The following is a 22772-nucleotide window of genomic DNA, read 5'->3' on the forward strand; positions in this document are numbered from 1 at the left end:
GTGATGTGTATTTGTTATAAATAGAGAAAAAAGTGTAGTACAATGTCACCACTCCCTGGCGCCATCTTAAAGTACAGAAATAAACCAAATACAGAGTGTAAAGGTAGAAAAATAACAACATAAGTTCAAAATTGAACATTGCATTCCTTAAGTGCTTAGCCATGGACCTGAATCCAGGTTCTTCCACCCCAGGTATAACAGACCATTGCGAGGTTGAAGCAGTCGGCCAGCTGCAAGTTCCTTCACTGCACCAACCATGTCACCATTCTTCAGCACCATCCTGCCTTTGCTGTCAACTCCATGAATCCACACAGGACCAATCTCAGAGACGCAGCCACCACCAAAGCTGCTGGGTCCCTCATCGGGCATTGGCCCTGAACTCGCCTCCTTCCATTACTGCCAGGAACACAAATCTTGCCTCCTTCTACAGCCACTGCCGCGAGAACTAATGTGGTTTTCTGTGCCGCAGGCAGGAACAAACCTTTGCCTCCAACCTCAATGCTATCCAAGCTCTCCAAAAGAAGATAAAGTAAACCGAGGAAGACAAAAAAAAAGGGGGAAAACCAGTTGGAACAGATGAGCTCTTGGGCTCAGGAGTCTGAATGCCACACTGCTGCTCCATCACCATTCAGACTGGAAAATGGCAAATAGCTGAAATACCAGAAACCACTGTATTTCATCAAATAAAATTAATCCAAGAAAATCCATGACTGAATTAACTGCTGTCTTAAAGGTGTTAGCTGTGGATTAAGTGCAACATTCTTTCACTTCCATGAATGGCATAATCTAATTGCTGAGACTGCTGAGGGGAACATCTCTTATTTCCACAGTATAAAGCTCCAAAACATTTCATTTGGGAAAGCTCAATCCTGTCTCTACTGGAAACAGTAGAGGCAAAAGTGGTCCTTCCTTGGCACAGCAATTTCAGTCAGATACAGCAATTCAATGACTGCTGACAATGGCTCAAAAATGGTCAATGTTGTAACAGAGAGCTTCAGAATAAGTCAGTTCCAAAGAAGAATTATTTGACTCAAATATTAACTGTTTCTTACTCCGCAGATACCGCTAGACTTGAGTTTTCCTGACAATCTGTTTGGATTCTAATAGTTGTGAATCTAATGTTCAGGTGGGCACATCAGGTAGTTGATCTCAGAGCACTTGATATTGGACCCAATTGACTGAATAAAGAAAAATATTCTGTCCTCCAGGGCTGACATCCCAACACCCACGTCTGATGAAAGGCTGGTGACTGAAAACATTAACTACTGTTTCTTTCTCTACACTGCTACCTGATCTGCAGGGCATTTAGTGAATTCCACATTCTGGAGAAACTCAAAATATTGCTAAAGAGCGATATCACGTCAATCTCGATAGTCTTTCACACATGAGGACTGAAACACAAGACAGCCAAGAATTTATACAGCGTGAGAAGAGGGTGCTGGAATGGAGGTGTAGCAGGAACTATTAACTGCCAATCTCAGTTAATCTGATTAAACACATTGTTTTTAAACTGTTTACATTCTGTATTACTGATGAAAATACAGCAAATGCATTCCTGCTTTCAGCAACACACAAGCTAAAAACAATTTTGTACACCTATCACAAAATATAATTATAGTCATACAGTAACACAGCACAGAAACAGGCCCTTTGGCCCAAACTGGTCCATGCTGACCATGGTGTCCACTCAGCTCATTCCAATTACCCACATTTGGTCCATATCCCTTTAAACACTTTCCATCCATGTACCTATCCAAATGTTTTATTAAATGTTGGTATTGTACATGCCCCAATCACTTTCTCCAGCAGCCAATTCCACATATACACCACAGTCTGCATGAAGACGTTGCCCCTCGGGTCCATCTTAAATCTTTACCATCTCAACTTAAACCTATGCCCTCTAGTTCTCAATTCCCCATCCCTGGGAAAAATACTATATGCATTCATCCCAGCTATGCACTTCATGATTTTATCCACCTCAAGAAAGTCATCATTCTCCTACATTCCAAGGAATAAAGTCCTAACCTGGTCAACCTCTCCCTGTAACTCAGACCTACTAGTCCTGTCGACATCTCATTAAATTTTTGTGCACACTTTCCAGTTTAACTATGTCCTTCCCATAACAGGGTGGCCAAAACTATACACAATATTCCAAGTGTGGCATCACCAACAACTTACACAACTACAACATAAACGTCCCAACTCCTATACTCAACGCCAAATGCCTTCTTCACTACCCTGTTTACCTGTGACGCCCCTTTGAATGAACTATGTACTTGTACTCCAAGGTCCCTCTGTTCTACAACACTTTTCAGGGCCTTACCATTTACTATATAAGTCCTACCTTGGTTTGGCTTTCCAAAGCACATCTCACACTTATCTCTATTGAATTGCATTTGCCAATTCTCAATCTACTTCCCACCTGATCAAGATCCCCCTGTAATTTTCAATAACCTTTCTCTCAATCAACGATACCTCTTAATTTTGTATCATCCGCAAACTTACTAATCAGGCCTTGTACATTCACGTCCATGTCATTTACGTAAATAACAAAAATCCCAGCACCAATCCCTGTGGCACACCACCAGGCACAGGCCTCCAGTCTGAAAAACCACCTTCAATCATCACCCTCAGCTTCCTGCCATCAAGCCAAATCTGAATCTAACTAGCTGGCTCTCCCCAGATCCCGTGCGACACAACCTTCATGACTAGCTAGCCATGAGGGACTTTACTGAAGTCCATATAGACAACATCCACTACCCTATCCTAACCTAACCTCTTGGTTACCTCTTCAAAAATTTCAATCGTCAGACAGGCTCCCCAGCCTGTAATTCCTTGGCTTGTCTTAGTACCGCAAGCCATTCAGCCCACTGTGTGCTATGAATATATACCTTCAGAGAATCAGAGAATCCCTGGTAGAATCCCTAGAATGTGGAAACAGGTCATTCAGCCCAACAAGTCCACAGTGACTCACCCCCTACCCTATCCCTGTAACCCTGCAATTCCCATGGCTAATCCACCTAACCTACACATCCCTGGACACTATGGTCACTTTAGCATAGCCAATCCACCTAGCCTGCACATAATCAGACTGTAGCAGGAAACTGGAACACCCAGTGGAAACCCATGCAGACACGGGGAGAATGTCTATGCGGGGTTTGCACAATCGCCCAAGGGTGAAACTTAACCCAGGTCCCTGTGCTGTGAGGCAGCAGTTCTAACCACTGAGCCACCATGCCGCCCGAAATAAATGGAACAACCAAAGGAGCCCTATACATTCTTCCATGTCTAAGAAGGAAAGCCATCATATGCATTACGACAAATCATCATCTGAAGTGAATTTCACATTACCTGCAAAAAGGCTTTTGGAACCTCCAGCCACCTGAACAACATTTAAAGCTGACAATGTTTCAGAAAATGAAGGGACTTTTATCTAAGAGCAAAACCAAAACATACACTCATTAGTTTGGTTAAACAAGTGGCATGGTAGACTAATGATTGAATCAGAGGAAAACTCTTTTCAAGACGGCTTTTAAATTTCAAAACAAATTATTCACAGAAGTACAGACAACTAAAGTGACAACAACATTGTCAATTATTACAAATTAAAGGATTAAATGTAATTCATCATACAGTCTCTTCTGTACTCAACAATTACACCTTGAAGCATATCCAAACATATACACTTTATTGCAGAGAACACAATATTGAACAAACAGCATTTCTTTTCCTGGTCCAAACATTCCAAAGAGTCCTTAACTGGCTCATGGTTCAAAAGTTGTCTCTTTTAGAAGTTAACCAATTTTTCTAATCAACCTTTTTGGGAGATGTTATTACACACCTTGGCATATATGGGACTTGAGCATGGGCCTCCCAGTTCAGGAATAGGGATACTGTATCACAAGGTGGCCCCCAACAGACAGCATTTTTCTTAATATTTAACTTCTTTTTCGGAGATGTTCAGAGATTTTATTACACACCCCTGGAGCAGATGGAACTTGAGCCCAGGTCTTCCAGTCACTGGTAGCAATACTACCACAAGACTGCCCTCCAATGCTACGATGATTATCTGATTCAAACCATGTATACAAAAGTTAATGTTAAGATAACAAAAATAGCACAGAAACAGTAATTCTACCTTTGAGCCTTTCAGTCCTCCCAGCTGATCTTTGTCATTCAGTCCCCAGACAAATACTTTTGTTCTAATGGTGGCTGAAGATTCTATGCCAGACGCTTTCTTCCGTACAAGGCTTGGGAAGAAATAACAATTTCTGAAGTTACATCATTGAAAGGTAACATTTTTGGTTTTCCTCTTATCATAAAACTTTGCTCAATTCCAATTAGCTGTACAAAAATATAAATTACAAATAGTTGTTCAGCAGAATAGAACTGCGTAAGCAGAGGAAATGTCATTTTGTTAAAGTTTTTCATCTTGCATTCATCAGGATATCTTGCAAAAATAACAATTCAAGGGGACTGCCTACATTTATGCTGCATGAAAGGAGTGTTGATGGTTTGCCAAGTGCACTCTGAATGCTTACAGGATTAGAAGAACATAAGAAACAGAAGCAGAGTAGATTATACAACTCAGTGAATCTGCTCCATAATTTGGTACAATCAATGCTGATTTCACCTCTAACCCCACTGCCTAACTGCTCCTTTTTACCATTCCACACCCTGAGAAACTTGGAACCTATGTCCCACAAAACATTAGCCAAACAATCAAGATTACTAGTCAAATGCCATTACCTGAACACCACTACCTCACCATATCAAAAGTGTCAATAGCTTTGTGTGAGCATGCACTACCAGTCAACATTTGCACTGAAACATTTGTATGTGCACATTTACATTGAAATATTTAAAGGCAAATGAGCAATGCTGTAATGCTCATAAAGACAGGATGCCCAAAAGAAACAGAAAGTAATGTTAAATTATTTCAGAAGAACGCAAGTTGTTTCACAAAAATTCCAACCTCTTGCATCAGTTACTCCAGTTATCAATAAACAAAGTCAGTACCTTCCAGTGTTGCTTTTATCATCATCTTCCTCTTCATTGTCCGAAGCAAGGAAGGGGAAGTTTGCAGCAAGATCTTCATCTTCTGCTCGGATACGTCCTACAATGCTCAAGCCATGAATTTTGCAATCAATCCCAGAGCTTCTGCACTGTTTGATTGCAATCTCAATATACCTGTGCTGCTCAGAAAATGAGGCGAGGTTATAAAAAGACATCCTACAACGTGGTCCAGTTTCATAGAAGTACTAAAACATTATTGTCTAAACACTAAGGATTGTTGACTACCAATGGTCACTACAATACTGTTTTGGTCAGAGCCATTAAAGGAGGGTCTTAAACATGGAGTTAATCAGGGGACACAGGCAGGCAAGTTCGTTCACCTTGATTAGCTTTGTGTCATTTTATGGGACTTTTTTGCTGCCGATGCAGACAAAAGTCATTTGTAAATGTGAATGTTGAGGCATACAAGGTAGGGATTTTCAGATGGCAATTTGAGCCAGATGTGTGGGGAATCCATCCCTACCAATACTAGCATGCCCACAGCCATTTAAACATTCCACAGAACAGAAATTCACTGGAGGTAAGACTTTCAGTCCACCCTTAGAATAGCTCGGCCAGTTGGCTGGGGTACAGCAAACCCAAAAAGGAGGCCCATCAGGGAGATGTCTTAACGCTGTCAGCAGCCCCTAGCCAGCCAAATAGGTGGGTCTCCCAACCCCTGATCTACTCTCACTGATCTGACCATTGCAGCCAGGCACCAAGTGGTACTTGTGGTCATTTGGCAATTTAATGACCTCAACTGATAACAGAACAAGCAGGCTTACAACAAGACAGCCATGTAGGAATATGGGCAAAACTGTCAGCTGAAAGAGCCAAAATATTCTGGTCAAAGTCAGAAGATAGCAAGGGTGTGAAGGGACCACAGAAGATAGCAAGATAGAAGGCATAACCTTGATTACGTGTACGAACAGAGCTACAGACAGGCAGACACAAAGTCCACTAGGCACCCAAAGCAGTTGCATCTCAAGTCAAAAAGCATTAGTGACTACTTAACTGGTTACCAGGGCTTATCTTCACATTGTATACAAGTAGTCAATACCCCTAAGATAAATGAGATTGCACATACTCCTTAAAACATCCTTGAGAACACATACCTCCACACATTCACTCAGCAGCATTACAACAGTGTCTGTAGGAGTAATATTGATAGTCTTCAGTTCAATGAGATTATCAAGTGAGTTTCCACCTTAAAAAGAAGTATTTGATCAGAAAAATATTTACCCAAGTAAAAACAAGGTAAATTATAAATAGCATGCAAGATGATTAACTTACCTGAGACTACTACTAATGAAGGCATATAGCTACTGTCAGCAGGATCGACAACCATATTTAGTCTATGAACGAGGACATCTGGGAAGATTTCCAAACGAATCCAGTGCTAGCAAACAAAAAACATAAGAGAACTTATCTATGAGTAAGTTGAAAAACTGCTTCACTAAATGAGATTGATGAACTGCTCACATTACACCATGCTAAAACAAAACGAAACATCATGGATACTACAGATTTGAAATGTGAAGTGTACAAATAAGAGGCACGAAAATATATGTCACAAAGCTTATCTTATGGATCACTTAGATCAATACAGGACTGGAGCATCAGCTGTGGGCCACAAAAGAATGCTCCAACCTAGTGATCATGCATGCATCTAGTTTCATTACCTCTCAGAGTCTTAGCTCTGCCATTCTACCAGCTAGGAGACTATATACTCCTCCTATTGCTCTTGAAGGCACAAAACATGAACATGCAGAAATAACTGAACTTGCTTAGGCTTTGCTAATGCCATGTCTACAGAAATGCAGTGGTCAAGTTAAAGAATAATTGCAAACGCAACCTTTATTCAGAAATATTTGCTTCAGAAAAGATACCATTCCAGTACACAGAAAGACTTCGTGGCAGATAGCCACATTACACTTTACAAGATTGTCAGTGATAATGGGAACTGCAGATGGTGGAGAATCCAAGATAATAAAATGTGAGGCTGGATGAACACAGCAGGCCCAGCAGCATCTCAGGAGCACAAAAGCTGACGTTTCGGGCCTAGACCCTTCATCAGAGAGGGGCATGGGGTGAGGGTCCTGGAATAAATAGGGAGGGGGGGGGGGGGGAGGCAGACCGAAGATGGAGAAAAAAGAAGATAGGTGGAGAGGAGAGTATAGGTGGGGACGTAGGGAGGGGATAGGTCAGTCCAGGGAAGACAGGCAGGTCAAGGAGTTGGGATGAGGTTAGTAGGTAGGAGATGGAGGTGCGGCTTGGGGTGGGAGGAAGGGATGGGTGAGAGGAAGAACAGGTTAGGGAGGCAGAGACAGGTTGCACAGCTGAAATATCATGTCAATAGTACCAAAAAATTGAAGATCACAGAATAAGGTGGCACTCAACATGGTACTGAAGTATTAACTAAATTGCACTCACTAATTCCTGGCATTTTATTCTTTGCTCAGAGGTAAATCAGAACTGTGCAAGCTACTTAATGAATCTTACAGCTCGCGGCTAAAGATTGCTTTTGAACCAGATGCTTTATTTGCATACCATAAGAAAAAGCAGGAAACCATTCAGTACATCAAGCTTTTGTGGAGGGGGGTGATGGGGGCAACAGGAAGTGGAGGGAAAAGAGGGGGAAGGGAGTATGGGGAAGTCCTCAGGAGTCAGTGTTGAGATCCAAGTTTTTCTCGATTCCTATCGCTGACCTAGACCTTCGTGTACAGGGCACAATCTCAAATACTGCAGACAATATGGAATTTGGAAACACTGAACGATGGACAGATAGGGTGGGATTTTTTTTTAATGAAGGAACTCCATAGATAAGTTGGTGAAATGGGCAGACAAGTGGCAGATGAAGTTCAGCAAGCAGAAATATGAAGTGATCCATTTTGGTAGGAAGGAAATGGAGAAACATTATAAAACCGTCAATGAAGGCGACAAGGCAGTTGACAGAGCAGCTTATAAAGCACAGTATCCCTGGCTTTGTTAATAATGACATAGAATACAAGAGCAACTGGTTTAAATTGAGACTAGATCAGCCTCAGAGTATTGCATATACTAGGGAAGATGCAAAAAAGATTCACAAGAATGGATCCAACGAACTTCAGCTATGAAGAGAGATCAATTTAGTTAAAGCCTGTTCACCATCTAAAATTACGAGTCAGTAGTGTGCTGGATGAGTGCGGTTCCAAAACCACCCCCACAATCCAGGGCAAAGCAGCTGGCTTGACTGGCACCACATTCACAAACTTTCACTCTGCCTGCCACCAATACTCAGTAGTAGCAGTGTGCATCACGTACAAGAATCACTGCTGGAACTCACCAAAGCTCCTTAAGCTGTATTATCAAACCTAAGGCCCACCATGAGAGAAGGACAAGGGTAGTAGATATATGGAACACCAACTTGAAGTCCCCATTGAGCCCCAAAGCATCCTGATTTGGAAATATGTTTGCCATTCACTGTTGCAGGTTCAAAATCCTGAACCTCCCTCCTGAGCAACATTGTGAATGTACCTGTACAACCTGCACTGGAGCAGCTTACCACTGTCTTCAAGGACAACCAGAGCTGAGCAACAAATGCTCGCCCAGGCAGCGAAGCCCACATCTACGTGAATTTTTTTTAAAATGAGAGCGATATTCAATATCATAAGGGGTCTGGACAAGCAGATAGGGGGAGAACATTCCCTCTCATGAATAGATCAAGATTAAGACAATACCGATTTAAAGTAATTGGCATAAGTGGCAAAAGTACCAGAAGTAACGCAAGTAAAAAGTGAAAACCTGAGGTCCAGAGGGCAATGCATGAGTATTGGTGGAGGCAGATTCAATCGGGGCATTTGAAGGGGACTCTGGTTGTTCTTGAAGTTAACAAATGTGCAAGGTTTGGGGGAAAAGGTGAGAAGGTGGCACTAAGTGAATTAAAATCTAAGAAATTGTGGATGCTGTAAATCAGGAACAAAAACAGAGTTGCTGGAAAAGCTCAGCAGGTCTGGCAGCATCTGTGAAGGAGTAAACAGAGTTAACGTTTTAGGTCCAGTGACCCTTCCTCAGAACCTGAAACGTTAACTCAGCTTACTCCTTCACAGATGCTGCCAGATCTGCCGAGCTTTTGCAGTAACTTTGTTTGTGCACTAAACGAATTGTTCATTTCAGACAGCTGGGGCAGATACAATGGGCTGATTGTTCCAATGAAAGAAGAGGACAATCTGTCACCCAGAATGGATGACCTGGCCAAAATAAAACAATTGAAGGTTAACTTCCTCGAAGAAAAAATAATTGGGATTTTTCCCAACTGAGGTAGATTATCTTCTGGTTTCAGCTCCAGATTATAAGAGCTGACAAAAATCATATTCAGCAAAATTGTACAATTTGAACAGTTTTGCAGCAATGAACAGTGGATGATGGATATACCTTTCAAGCGTATGGAAGATAAATGTGCAAGATAGAAAGACTGTCATATCAGTGACTGCTCACTTACTTTCCCTTGTGAGCCTGAAGACTGCCAACATTGTCCAGAGCCATCAATCAGGCGGGAAATTTGGCTGACAGACGAGGAGACTCCAAAGTTCTTTACAATTCTCGACCAATCGTCTAGCAACATTCCTCTCTCACAACTGTATCGCTTATTCTGTTGCTTTCCGGAACGTCCAGCAAATACTGGTGATTGTCCTTTAAACCAACAAACACATTATTATTAACAAAACTATTTCGGTCTGTCTGACAGCATTGTGTCAGGTAGATCATAAACAACAACCATTGTATTTTCCAGCAATGTAACTCAAGATCATGGGAGTCACAGAAACAAAAACACAATGTTGGGGTGGCATAGTGGCTCAGTGGTTAGCACTGCTGCCTCACAGCACCAGGGGCCCTGGCTCAATTTCGGCCTCGGACAACTGTCCGTGTGAAGTTTGCACATTCTCCCCACGTCTGCATGGGTTTTCTCCGGGTGCTCCGGTTTCCTCCCACAGTCCAAAGGTGTGCAATTTGGTGGGTTAGCTATGCTAAATTGCTCATAATGTCTAAAGTGGGAAATACAGGGATGGTGTAGGGGGTGGGTCTGGGTGAGATGCTCCTCAGAGAGCCAAATGGCCTGCTTCCACATTGTAGAAATTGTATGACACACGAAACCTAAACTGGGGTTAGAAGAGAAATGGAATTGGCTTTTTATCTACATAGCTTAAAACACAAAGACTGAATGGAAAGAAAACAGGTTACACAAAAATGGTTTGATTTACTGCTTAAATATTACCTTCCCTAATAGCATTTAATACATTACAAACTTCTGTTGCTCAAAAATAACTGCTACATATTGTTTATCAACTGTCACACTGTTTTTGCAGAAGATAATTAAAAGTCTGACTAAATACATGCAGGTTATTTTAACACTGCAGGAAATATAAATGACATTTTGTTTTGTGATTTGGAATGATGTTCTATAATATGTACTTGTGTTTTAAAAATAAATCTACTAAGAAATTGTACAATGCCTCTCACCTGGCTCATTAATTCTACCAAAAGTATGCCTTGAATTGTGTTTTCTAGTCTTGAAACAGTTTTCACAGTAGTCAAAATCATCACAGTTTCTACATTTGAACCTGGGCCCATTCATCGGAAACATCTGACAGCCATCACACCTGCAGTTTTTATTTTAAAAAAGAAACGGGATAAAATCACAGTCTGATTATTGGAAAGGAATTATTACATTTTTGAAAGCAAATCCATCATGACGCCTTTTATATAAATCTCCTTATTCAGTGAATGAAATTCAACATCGACAGCAGTAAAAGAGCAATCGTTGTTAAAATACCTTGCAGGTCATTCAAGCAAGGAATTACACTGTCTTCTATTCCAAATATTTATAAACAGGATGTTGAAAGTCCTGAAGTTCATAGTCACAAGTCACATGACACCAGGTTATAGTTCAACAATTGAAATCACAAGCTTTCATAGCGCTGCTCCTTCGTCAGGTGACGTGGCAGTGGGTCCTTTACTGTACTGCCTCTTGTTGACAGGTGTTATCATAGATTTGTGTCCCCTCAAGGTTCCTCCAAGTCAGTTTTGTCATCTGACTTGATGAAGCAGCAGCGCTCTGAAAGCTTATGATTTCAAACAGACCTGTTGAACAAGAATCTGGTGTCGTGTGACTTCTGACTTTGTCTACCTCAATCCAACACCAGCACCTCCATATCATGGCTACCATCGACACCTGAAGTTCATAGAATTTGCAAGAATGAGAAGAAATTTTGTTCAAACATATAGAAGTTGAGGGGTTTGACAGGATAGGTGCATGTTTCCCCTTACAGAAGCACGCATAACTAGAGGTCACAATCTCCGAATAAGGGGTCAGCCATTTAGGATGCAGATGAGCAGAAACTTCTTTGCTCCAAAGCTTGAAAATCTCAAGAATCTTTAAAATTCTCTACCCTTAAAACGGTTGAGGATGCTTTGTCATTCAGTTCATTTAAGGGTTCCTATTTCTTATGTCATTGCACATCAGAGGAGGATTTGAATGTGCTTGAGAATTTGGAAGACAATTCAACGTCAATGAATGTGAATTGCTTTCAAGGGAACAGGCGGAAAAAAAATATACTCGGCGAAAGACTATTAGCTCAAAGAAAACAAAACAATGTGCATGAGCCAAATTGGGTCCAGTGACTGAATGGAATAGAAGCGAGACTCGAGAAATTCAGACAAGGGATGAAAGGGGTAGCTAAGGAACTCTGAAGGAGCTCATTCACTGAGCCTGGAGATGGGTGACAGCTCGTGAGGGTGGATGGATCAAGGCTTTCTTTTCCCCCTACGACGAATATAAAAAATACAGAAACAGGATTAAGCCGTTTGGTCCCTCAAGCCTACCCCGCTATGCGTTCAGATCATGGTTGATCTGTCCCAGGCCTGAACACCTCTTCTCCCTCAACTCAACGCAGCCCTCAACTCAACGCAGCCCTCAACTCAACGCAGCCCTCAACTCAACGCAGCCCTCAACTCAACGCAGCCCTCAACTCAACGCAGCCCTCAACTCAACGCAGCCCTCAACTCAACGCAGCCCTCAACTCAACGCAGCCCTCAACTCAACGCAGCCCTCAACTCAACGCAGCCCTCAACTCAACGCAGCCCTCAACTCAACGCAGCCCTCAACTCAACGCAGCCCTCAACTCAACGCAGCCCTCAACTCCGCCGTACTTCAAAACAAAACCCATCTCCTCTTTAAACACTTTCAGCGATCTAGCCTTCACAATTATCAAGTAAAGAATTCCTAACATTCATCACCGTCTGGGAGAAATCTCTTTGCATCCTCATTTTCTGTAACTATGTCCTCTAGTTCATTATTCCCACACTAGTGGGCACCTTCTCAAAGTCCACTCTGTCTAGCCCCCTCAATTTTCTACATTTCAATAAGATCACTCCTTATTCTTCAGTAACACGAATGGATAAAGACCTAAGCATTTAGCCATTCCTGAGTCACTCTCTCCATCCAAGGAGTCAGTTTAGTGAATCTCTTTTGAACTGCTTCCACGGCCAATACACCCTCTCTTAAATAAAGAGGGCAAAAATGTTCACAGTACGCCAACTGCAGCACCACCCATACCCCACATGGTTGAAACAAAACTTTTGCATTTTTAAACTCTAAATCACCTTGCAATCAAAAAGTACCAGTGGATGTGGTGTATTTAGATTTCCAGAAGGCATTTGATGATGTGCCATATAAAAAGTTATTGCATAAAGTGGTGTTCATGGTCTTGAGGATATTTAATTAGCATGGTTTGAGGATTGGGTAACACAACAAAGAGAGATTCAGGATTAATGGTTTTTTTGCATTTTATAAAGACATACCTGGTGAAGTGTCACCACGGTCAGTCATACAGCCTCAAATCACTTACTATGTTAATAACTTGGGGGAGGGTCAGCATGTAATGTATCCAAATTTGATGACAATTAAAAAAATCTGGGACAGTACCTTTATCAACTATGTTCCTTACACCCTCAAAGAATTCAAGCAAACTGATCAAACATAATGAACCTTCAAAAAATAACCATGTTGATTCTTTCTGATTGTTTTCAAAATAACTTGCTACTTCTTTCTCTAAAATGTATCCTAGCATTTTCCCAATGTCTGTGGATCTGTCTGTCTCCTCTCCAACTATCTTCTCTATCCATCTTCAATGCACCTCCCCCTCTCTCCCTATTTGTTTCAGAACCCTTTTCCCTTCCCCCATTTCTGGAGGATGATCTAGGTGCGAAATGTCAGCTTTCCTGCTCCTCTGATGCTGCTGGGCCTGCTGTGTTCATCCAGCTCTACACCTTGTTATCTCTGTTATTAACTGAGACTTAGTTTGGAGGTGGGTAGATATCACAGGAGTCCATGTTCTTTGAAGCAAGACCTGGAAATAACCAAGTTTGGGCTATTTAATCTTATTCATGCAAGGGATATGGGTGTTGCTGGCTGGGCCAGAATTTATTGCCCTCTCCCTTGAGAACTACCATCCATGTGCTTTGATGCACCCTCCACACTACTAGGGAGTGAATTCCAAGATGCTGACCCAACTCCACTGAAGAAACAGCAATATACTTCGCAGTCAGCAGGATGAATGGTATGGAGGGGAACTTGCACATGGTGCTGTTCCCACTTATCTGCAACCCTTGTTCTTCAAGATCTAAGTGGCTGCAGTTTTAGAAGGTGCTGACTAAGGATTTTGGTGAATTTCTGCAACATATTGCAGATAGTACACAGTGCTGCTATTAAGCGTCAATGGTGGAGCAAGTGGATATGGTGCCAATCATGCTGGTTACTTTGTCCTGATTGGTGTCAAGCTTCAAGTGTTGTTGCAGCTGCACCCTGTACAGGGAAATGTGGAGTACACCACCATACTCCTGATTTGTGCCAGGTGGCTGGTGTTCAGATTTTGGGGAGTTAGGAAGTGTGTTATTTGTTACAGGATTCCCAGCTTCTGACCCTTGTAGCCACTGCATTCATATGGTGAATCAAGCAAAGTTTCTGATCAATGCTAACCCCCAAGATGTTCATAGTGGAGGTACAGTGATGCTAATGCCATTGAATGTCACGACTAGTGGTTAGACTGTCTCTTTTCAGAGACGGTCAACGCCTGGGATTTGTGTGGTGTGAATGTTACTTGCCACTTGTCAGCACAAGCCTCTGTATTACTGTATTCCAACACAGATTGCAGCAGTATCTGAGGAGATGCAAATGCTGAACAATTTGCAACCAGCAAAGCTCCCTACATCTGACATCTGATCTTATGATGGAGGGAAGGTCGTTGAAGTAGCTGATGACGATTGGGACTCTGATATTACCCTGACAAGCTCCTGCAGAGATGCCCTGAAGCTGAGATGACTGACATCCAACAATCATCTTCCTTTGCACCAGGTAAAATTCCAAAAAGGTTTCCCCCCCAATTCCAGTTTAGCCAGGGTTCCTTGATGCCACACTCGGTCATATGCCGCCTTGATGTAAAGGGCTGTCACCCTCATCACCCCACTGCAATTCAGCTGTTTTGACCATGTTTGAACCAAGGCTGTAATAAAATCAGGAATGGAGTCACCCTGATGGCACTCAAACTCTGTCAGTGAGCATATTATTGCTGGTTGCTCGCCAGCATGTATCAAGTGGCACTTAATATAACTGTATTGTGGTTAGATCAACAGGTGTAAGCTCGAATTGTTTCATTCTGCAAATAAATGCACAACCAACTAAAGATCAGTTTCAGTACCAAACACCAACTTTCTTTCTACAACTATAACAATCAAGCTCGAGGTCACCTTTGTCCTCCAGGATGGTCTGAACATCATGATACAGCATTAGTAATATCTAACAGTAGTAAACACAAGGTATGAGCAACTCCAGTCTACAATGCCAACCTTGCACTCACACAATCTTTTCTAAACTATTCTTTCCTTCTGCTTCTGAATACCACACTGCACCCCAAGTCAGGAGAATGCCAATAAAACCTTACATCAAGATAAAATAAATTTAGAATATTCTGCTTACTTTCACCAAATTCAATGCACTAAATTGTTAGGCATCATTCTTTTAAAAGGATATAATAAAAGGAGTGTAATTACTCTACATTAGTTTTCTTAGAGTAAGAAATAGAACTTTATTTCAGTTTAAATGGAAAAAACGTTAAATAAAAACCACCTATTTGGCGAAGTACATAGAAGTTCTTACGTCACTCCTGGATGAATACTGGGTACCAACTCCATTTCGGACAACAAGCCAGTCCAGTGAGACTGTTGCGGAAAATCAACAATAACATCTTTCCCATTGGCACTGAATGCTGCAAGAATAAAAATGCTGTCACACATTGAAATCCTGAACAGTTGCCAAACAGTAACACTCATTCAACAAAGCAGACTTAAATCATACATTCATTTCTTCTTGCTTTGTGTCACTGGCAACAACAGCAACAAGCTATATACCATAACAAGCTCATTATCTCCACTAAAATAGCAAAGTTCCATTCAAACACGCTGGGCCTCTTTCCCACATTATATACAGCAAGCTAACATCTTAAATAAGATGGACACAAACATAGCGGAGAAGAAACTCATTCAGCTAAGTATCAATATACCCATGTATTATTCCAGTCCAACCTTAACATTCATTTAGTAATTAAAATAGCACATTCTACAATAAAACTGTTACTTCGAATTAGGAGGTAGAGTTCCTTGTTTCCAAATCACAATGAGTTGTACCAGTGAAAAGATGTGCAATAAATGAACAATTTTAAAATAAACAATTTGACTGGATAATCTACACAGTTTAGACTTCCAGTATTTCTTTTTCGTAAACCATTCAAAAAATCATACAATCCCTACAGTGTGAAAACATGTACAAAGAACACAATCCTCAGCAAATAAATAAGGAATGAGCTTTAAAAGTTTGATTTGCAGTTTACAGTTCAAGTGCATAAAAGTGTCGAGAAATTTGTAAAATGACTGATTTACTGTTATGTTAGAAACAGAAGCAAGAGTAATATATTACAAAGTGGGGGTGCAGGACCTATCCCCATTATGATGCCACGCACCAACGTTTAATCACCTTGTATGACTCACTGCAGATCTATATTTAGTTGTTGCAGCTTGTGTGGTAGTAGCTTGCCGTATTTTGTACCAAAACTGAAGCAGGAAAGAATACAAGCATGATTTGTTTACCTTTGACAACTCCCACACTTCTATGGGTAACTGAGCCCCACTTGTACTTTGGAGTGGTAACGGAAGCCTTAACTCGTATTTTATCGGCAATCTTAATATGGGAAGTAGAATTCTGTGGTGGGAAGCCTGGTGCAAAAATAAGAGCAATGAAAATTGAACAGATCCAGTCCCGCACTTCAAAAGATAGGAAGAGCCATAACAACAACTATATTAATGTTTCTGATTAATAAACCATGCACCTACCCAACAGCTCAACATGGATGTATCGGACCCAGTAAGTCCCACCTTTTTGCTGCCAGTCACACTGCACATTTAAATCATGCAATCCATCTCGATCCAATTTGATTACTTTTCCCATATCTCCCTCACAAACTTCTTCATAAGTTCTGCAACATCGGACCATCATTCCCACCTACATGACACAATAGAGCTCAATAAGTATAAACATACTTAGCGCAATAAATATCAAAAATGTTCATTACATAAAACAAAGGCTTGCATGTTGTAACAGCTGGTTAGAAATCTAATTCTGACCAAGCAGCAAGAATAACTAGGTAAAATAAACCTTCATACAGCTAGAACACTACAAAATTTGACTAGACAGAAGTTCAAAGTGTTAAATGATGCACCATCACATAAAAGTGGGGGAACAGGGAACAGGGAACAGGGAACAGGGAACAGGGAACAGGGAACAGGGAACAGGGAACAGGGAACAGGGAACAGGGAACAGGGAACAGGGAACAGGGAACAGGGAACAGGGAACAGGGAACAGGGAACATTACAGCACAGTACAGGCCCTTCGGCCCTCGATGTTGTGCCGACCTGTCATTCCAATCTGAAGCCCATCTAACCTACACTGTTCCACGTACGTCCACATGCTTGTCCAAAAGGAGATTAGAACAAAATAAAAATACGATCCTTTGACTGAATTTTTGAGAAATATTAGGAACTGTCAGATAATATTTGGCAAAAGATATGGTGTGTCACTGGGAGAAGCACACAGAGGATTTTACAGTAAAACTTTATTAAATATTGATGGATATTCTATTCTAAGATGTTTGTATATATTCTTAGGCATTCTTCAACAGTTACAAATAAAATCAAACTGGATTCTATTAGCTAGATATGCTATTGGCACAGCTTTTTACATATCCACAAAAATGGGTTGCTTAACTTCTAACAAAGTTGCAAAAAAAAATAGTCTAATTTAAAAGGTTTTGTTGTTACAGTTGAAATAAACCCTGACACTTGAATGTACTCAAGCAGGGGCAAGTATATTCTGAAGAGAGAAATCCTGAATGCTTAAAATCAGGGGCATGTTTTGCAGAGTTGCAGCTCATTAAAATTTAGCAAGCCGCTTCGAAAGAGGTATAATCCTCACATGGTTTCTTCTCCATGAGATAGCTATATCAATCGTACAGACCCAAGATTAAGCACTTATGGCAGTGAATGGCTTGAATTCAGTGGAAGGAATTTATCATGGAAACATTCCTCACGTAAATTTTGTCTAATTAAGAGTTAAAAGCTATAAATCACTTCAGATGAACCATACCTGAATGTTCTCCCTTACATACACAGCATAATCATCATTACTCAGGAAATCAGCACGTTTCTTATAGGTTTGGCTTTCAGTCACCACAGCAGCCCAAGGCTACAAAATCAAGAGCAGCATGTTATTATAATTTGAGTCAGAATTCAAATGACTACAATGCTATTAAAATCTGCTAAGTACATCCTGTTTTAACCACAAAGTACATTAGGTACAGTTGCTTGAGGACCAATCACAGCGTAAGCAGCTTCAGTCTCTTCAACTTCTTCCAGAATCTCTTCATCTGAGTACTCCGATAAAGTGCTCTCCGCATCAGAAAGTTCTGCAATCTGCACATCAGGGTGATCTAGCAGCCAACCAACCAATGCTTCCACACCTTTGAAATAAAATTTGAGACAAAAGTAGACAGTAAACTGTTACTACTGCAATCAGATTTAACGTTTATTGTGTATTTGTTACAACACCTGAGAATTGGGAGTCAACCCTTCAGCCTTGTCTCCTTTGATCAAATTCTACCCATGTGCGAAGGTTGCTCTTTGATGCAAGCCAAATCAACTTTTAACAAAAATTAGTTTGCTTGTTAATCAGGAAATCTGCACATTTCAAACAGGTTTGGCAGAGAGTCACCACAGGATTCAAAGGGTACAATATTAAAAACAGAACACAATTGAGATGATTTGATCACGAGTGCCCAAGTGACATCAGTGTTATGAAGACATTTTGTACTTCTTACTTGAAAGTACAATATGCAAAACCTGATTCAGGTAAATCATAACCAATTGATTCGAAACAAATTCCCCGATTTTCAAACGCACCTCAGCAAACCCTTCTTAAATGCAGCACTTTTAACTTACTCTCCTGAAACTTTACTCTTATTTCTTAATTATTTATAGTTAATATTATAGTTATTATTTTAACTTTACGTATTCATTCATGGGATGAGGGCATAGCTGGCTAGGCAGCATTTATTGCCCATCCCCAGTTGCCCAGAGGGCAGTTAAGAGTCAAATCACATTGCCGTGGCTCTGGAGTCACATGCAGGCTAGATCAGGTGAGGATGGCAGTTTGCTTCCCAAAAGGACGTGAGTGAACCAGATGGGTTTTTTCCAACAATCGATAACGGATTCACTGTCATCATTAGATTCCAAATTCCAGATGTTTACTGAATTCAAATTCCACCATCTGCCGTGGCGGGATTTGAACCCAGGTCTCCAGAATGTTTATCTGCGTCTCTGGATTAACAGCCCTTTCCTTACTTAGTTCCTGCTTTTAAGAAAAATCACCAGAATGCAAAAAGATGTGCAAGTACTTTCTCTCCTCAGAATGGGCTTATTAATATTGTTTTGTTTTACCTGGCAATCCTGTAGCATTTCCAGAGCCTCCTGTAAGCGATTTTAGTGCAAATTCAATATTTTTCCGTCCAAAGCCCATTTCCATTAGTTGAGCTACAATGGGTAAAGGTGGAGGGGGAGAAGGCTTGCGCTTCTTGTGTTTTAGTGGACGTACAGGCTGCACTGTAACAGGTGTTGTCGCCTCACTTGAGCTGCTGTCATCAAATACCGGCGTAGATGGGTGGGTAGACTCCACTGCCAAGAACTGGCAGACAGCAAGGGCTGCTGCCTGAGAAGATAAAAACAAAAGACTGAAATGCTTAACAAAAGGGCACATCAAATAAATTATACATGAAACAATATCCTTATTCCTTCAAAGTTACTATATCAAAATCCTGGAACTGCCTGCCTGACAGCATCCTGAGTATACCTCCACCAGATAGACTAACAGTTTAAGAAAGCACCTCACCATCACATTTACATAGGAGAAGAATCAGGATAGGAAACAAAAGCTGGTGTTGCCATTTAAATAAAATCTGGCAGCTGTCATTCACCATGTAGCTGATTTATTTCCCAGGAGAACACAGAATAGGGAAACTGACCAGGGTCAACTTGCTAATCAATTCGGATTGTCTTCTCATTGCATAAATGTTTAGTTCCCTTTACTTGGTCATTCTTAAATACTCCGCTGATGAGAGCAAGACAAAGCATCTGATTTTAAAAAAAGTGCATCTTTTCCTCAATACTCAAAACAAAAAAAAGATAAATGATTCACTCTGGCCTCTACTGGTGTCAAACAGTACATGCTCATCGGGTGCTCTGACTGACATGGAACTTTACAGCATTCTGGACTCAACGCCAAGGTCACCTGTTGCAAATCTGAACCGCCTAGTTTTTTTGTGTTTGCTTGTTATCATGTTCTTTTTCACCCATTCATTCCACTCACGTCCTTTTCTTTGCATTTGCTCAATCATTATCCAGCTATTCACATCTCATCTAGGCACGTCTTTAATTCTTTATTAAATTTATCTCATTTACCACTTTTTTGGAGCAAATTGTTGAACCTTTTGTCACTTAATCTTTCCTGTCTTCTACTCTAACAAACATCATCCCTTTTGCTCTTCTTCCCAGCAGCCATACTTAGCCAATTTTACTTGTTTAAAACCTATTACATTTCTAATGCTTACAAGTTCTGACGAAAGGATACAATTCTGAAACAGTCAATTTTTGATAGGACTTTTTGATGAGTTTCTCTCCACAAGCCTTAGCAAGCTTTCCCAGGTTATCTTCCCAAACTCCCCTCAATACCTATGTACCACCACCACCTTGGTGCCCCACTTGCAGTATTTTCCCACTCGCCAGAAGCAGACTCCTGGCCACGGCCGGCACCTCCTGAGATTCTTGGCACTGACACCACCTTCAAAGCCAAGCAATGCATCTGGTCAATCACTGGGAGCTCACAAATTATCTTGTACAGTTAATTTTATTGGTCCCAGGTATGTCAGACAGAGGGTAACAGGTGCCTAATTTAGCTGAACCCAAAGGCTCTGCTGGACATGACTATACACGGTTCCTGCCCAGAGATGTTGGTGACTAATGGTGGCCTGGAAGACAAAGTAGTGAGAATGTGGCGCTTGCATCCTTACTCCAAACTAATCTGTTACAGCTACATCCCTCCTATTTTGCTCGCATTCATTGGGCCTAGTTACACTGAATAACAATGCAAGTCACATTCCTCAGAGCTCAGTTGGCAGTACAATCCCTCTGATTCTTGGTTCAAGACCCAGTCTAGGTCTGGGAACCATCAATGCTGACACTCCCATACAACTATCTTTCAGAAAAGATACTAAAATCGCGATTCCCGCTGCCTCTGCTGCGGTAGCTGGAAAAGATCCCATGGTACTATTTCAAAGAAGAACTAAAGGAGCTTTCTCAAGTCAGGCCAATACTCCTCAATCAATATCACAAAATCCAATTAATTGATCTACATGCAACGGTGGATGCTGGCAAGTTGTTCCCGTTAGGCGGGGAGACTAGGACTCGTGGGCACAGCCTTAGAATTAAAGGGGTAAATTTAAAACAGAAATGAGGAGACATGTCTTCAGCCAGAGAGTGGTGGGCCTGTGGAATTCATTGCCATGGAGCGCAGCGGAGGCCGGGACATTAAATGCCTTCAAGGCAGAGATTGATAAATTCTGATCTCACAAGGAATCAAGGGCTACGGGGAGAGTGCAGGGAAGTGGAGGTGAAATGCCCATCAGCTATGATTTAAATGGCGGAGTGGAATCGATGGGCCGAATGGCCTTACTTCCACTTCTATGTCTTATGGTCTTATCACCTTGCAGTTTGTGGGAGTTTGCTGTCTGCAGACTGGTCACCACATTTCCAAGTTACAACAGTCAGTCAAAACACACTTGACTGGCTGAGAGTGTTTTCAGCTGTCCAGAGGTCATGAAAAGTGTTATATGAATGCCAGTCTTTTATTCTTTTGTAAATGCCGGAAGGTTTTTGGTGTAAATGGCTCTCCGTAGCGTAGCAACCCATTAACCAATTAATCCCAACAGAGGAAACTCCGTGCTTAGAAACACTGGGAACAGGAAAAGTTACTAGATCCAAATGGGGCAATGTTTCTCATGGATCAAGCTAGACTTGCCAGAAAATTGTAAAGCCTTTTCACCCTCTAATCTTGGCTTTTATGCTACCTATCTGCTTTGGTATTACTCTGAAAGTACAAACAAATTGAATAGAAACATTTGTTTCGCCAAGACTGAAGGCCTGATAATAATATTCCGCCAGCGAAGAGCTGATAGTGGTTCCAAAATGTGGGACAATAGAGAACTCAGACCAATTATTTACAAGCGTTTATCAAGCTGGAGAGAGGTCTTGATGTACTTTTCCCAAGATTCTTTCACGAAACACACTCATTTCTCACAAATAACCTGAAAGAACAGCAGCAAACAACAAACATGCAGAGTCTTACAACATTTCAACTGAGAGTCAGCAGGACATGCTTCCAATTGATATGCAATGCGTATCACCTCTTAGCAAAGGCATTTTCCTTTTGCTGACTCAAACTTTCTACACTCAGCCCTTGAATTTTTAAGGTGGCATCTAAATGTACAGCAGCTTTGTAGGGCCCAGGTAACAATACAGTCAAGGAGTCGCAGGTGCAAGTCTGGATTAGGAGGTTGAGTGGGCCTCTCATGCTTCAAAAGCAGGAGAAACTCACTTCACATCAAGTTCATAGTTTAGCAGTGCCCTCAGCTCACTTACACAATTATACCCGCTTGATTTTAAAATAAGCTCACTAAAACTCATACGTCAAAACAAATTCAGATTTTCGTTTGCTTCGAAAAGTTTCAGAAGTCAAACCTCAAGTTCCTGTCTATCAAATATAGCTTTCACTGGTGATGGTTGGGTAGCTGCACTCAGCAGTTGCTGGAGTAAGATCAACGGGGGCTGTGGTCCCTCAGGTGAAAAGTCCGCAGTGTCTGGGGAGGAAACTGCAGCATCCTCTGAAATGAAGAGATAAAACAGTAAATTACAAATAATTACTAATATGAATGTCAAGTCCCTGAAAACATGAATCATATAATCCACTGATGCTTCTTTAGAAACCAGCAGCAGTAATGGTGCATCTGTCACTTAACCATTCAAAT

The 22772-nt window shown here is 41.3% G+C and overlaps 1 protein-coding gene across 9 annotated transcripts in view; it reads right to left on the reverse strand.

Annotated features, from left to right (window-relative positions):
* The window catches only part of herc2 (HECT and RLD domain containing E3 ubiquitin protein ligase 2), a 218449-nt gene that overhangs the window by 71455 nt on the left and 124222 nt on the right, over positions 1-22772 (reverse strand). For 8 of the 9 annotated variants that reach the window (XM_059646786.1, XM_048532268.2, XM_048532264.2 and 5 more), the window contains 14 exons: positions 22486-22628; positions 19135-19402; positions 17989-18158; positions 17786-17884; positions 16477-16645; positions 16234-16359; positions 15248-15356; positions 10555-10694; positions 9536-9726; positions 6349-6454; positions 6171-6262; positions 5020-5195; positions 4139-4250; positions 3352-3433 (listed from right to left, as the gene is read on the reverse strand). In XM_059646786.1, the coding sequence (XP_059502769.1) occupies positions 3352-3433; positions 4139-4250; positions 5020-5195; positions 6171-6262; positions 6349-6454; positions 9536-9726; positions 10555-10694; positions 15248-15356; positions 16234-16359; positions 16477-16645; positions 17786-17884; positions 17989-18158; positions 19135-19402; positions 22486-22628 (1983 nt within the window). The remainder of the gene's footprint in view (positions 1-3351; positions 3434-4138; positions 4251-5019; positions 5196-6170; positions 6263-6348; positions 6455-9535; positions 9727-10554; positions 10695-15247; positions 15357-16233; positions 16360-16476; positions 16646-17785; positions 17885-17988; positions 18159-19134; positions 19403-22485; positions 22629-22772) is intronic. The other variant, XM_048532263.2, reaches the window with a different exon arrangement.

The sequence above is a fragment of the Stegostoma tigrinum genome, chromosome 6, assembly GCF_030684315.1.
Source record: "Stegostoma tigrinum isolate sSteTig4 chromosome 6, sSteTig4.hap1, whole genome shotgun sequence".
NCBI classification, from domain to species: domain Eukaryota; kingdom Metazoa; phylum Chordata; class Chondrichthyes; order Orectolobiformes; family Stegostomatidae; genus Stegostoma; species Stegostoma tigrinum.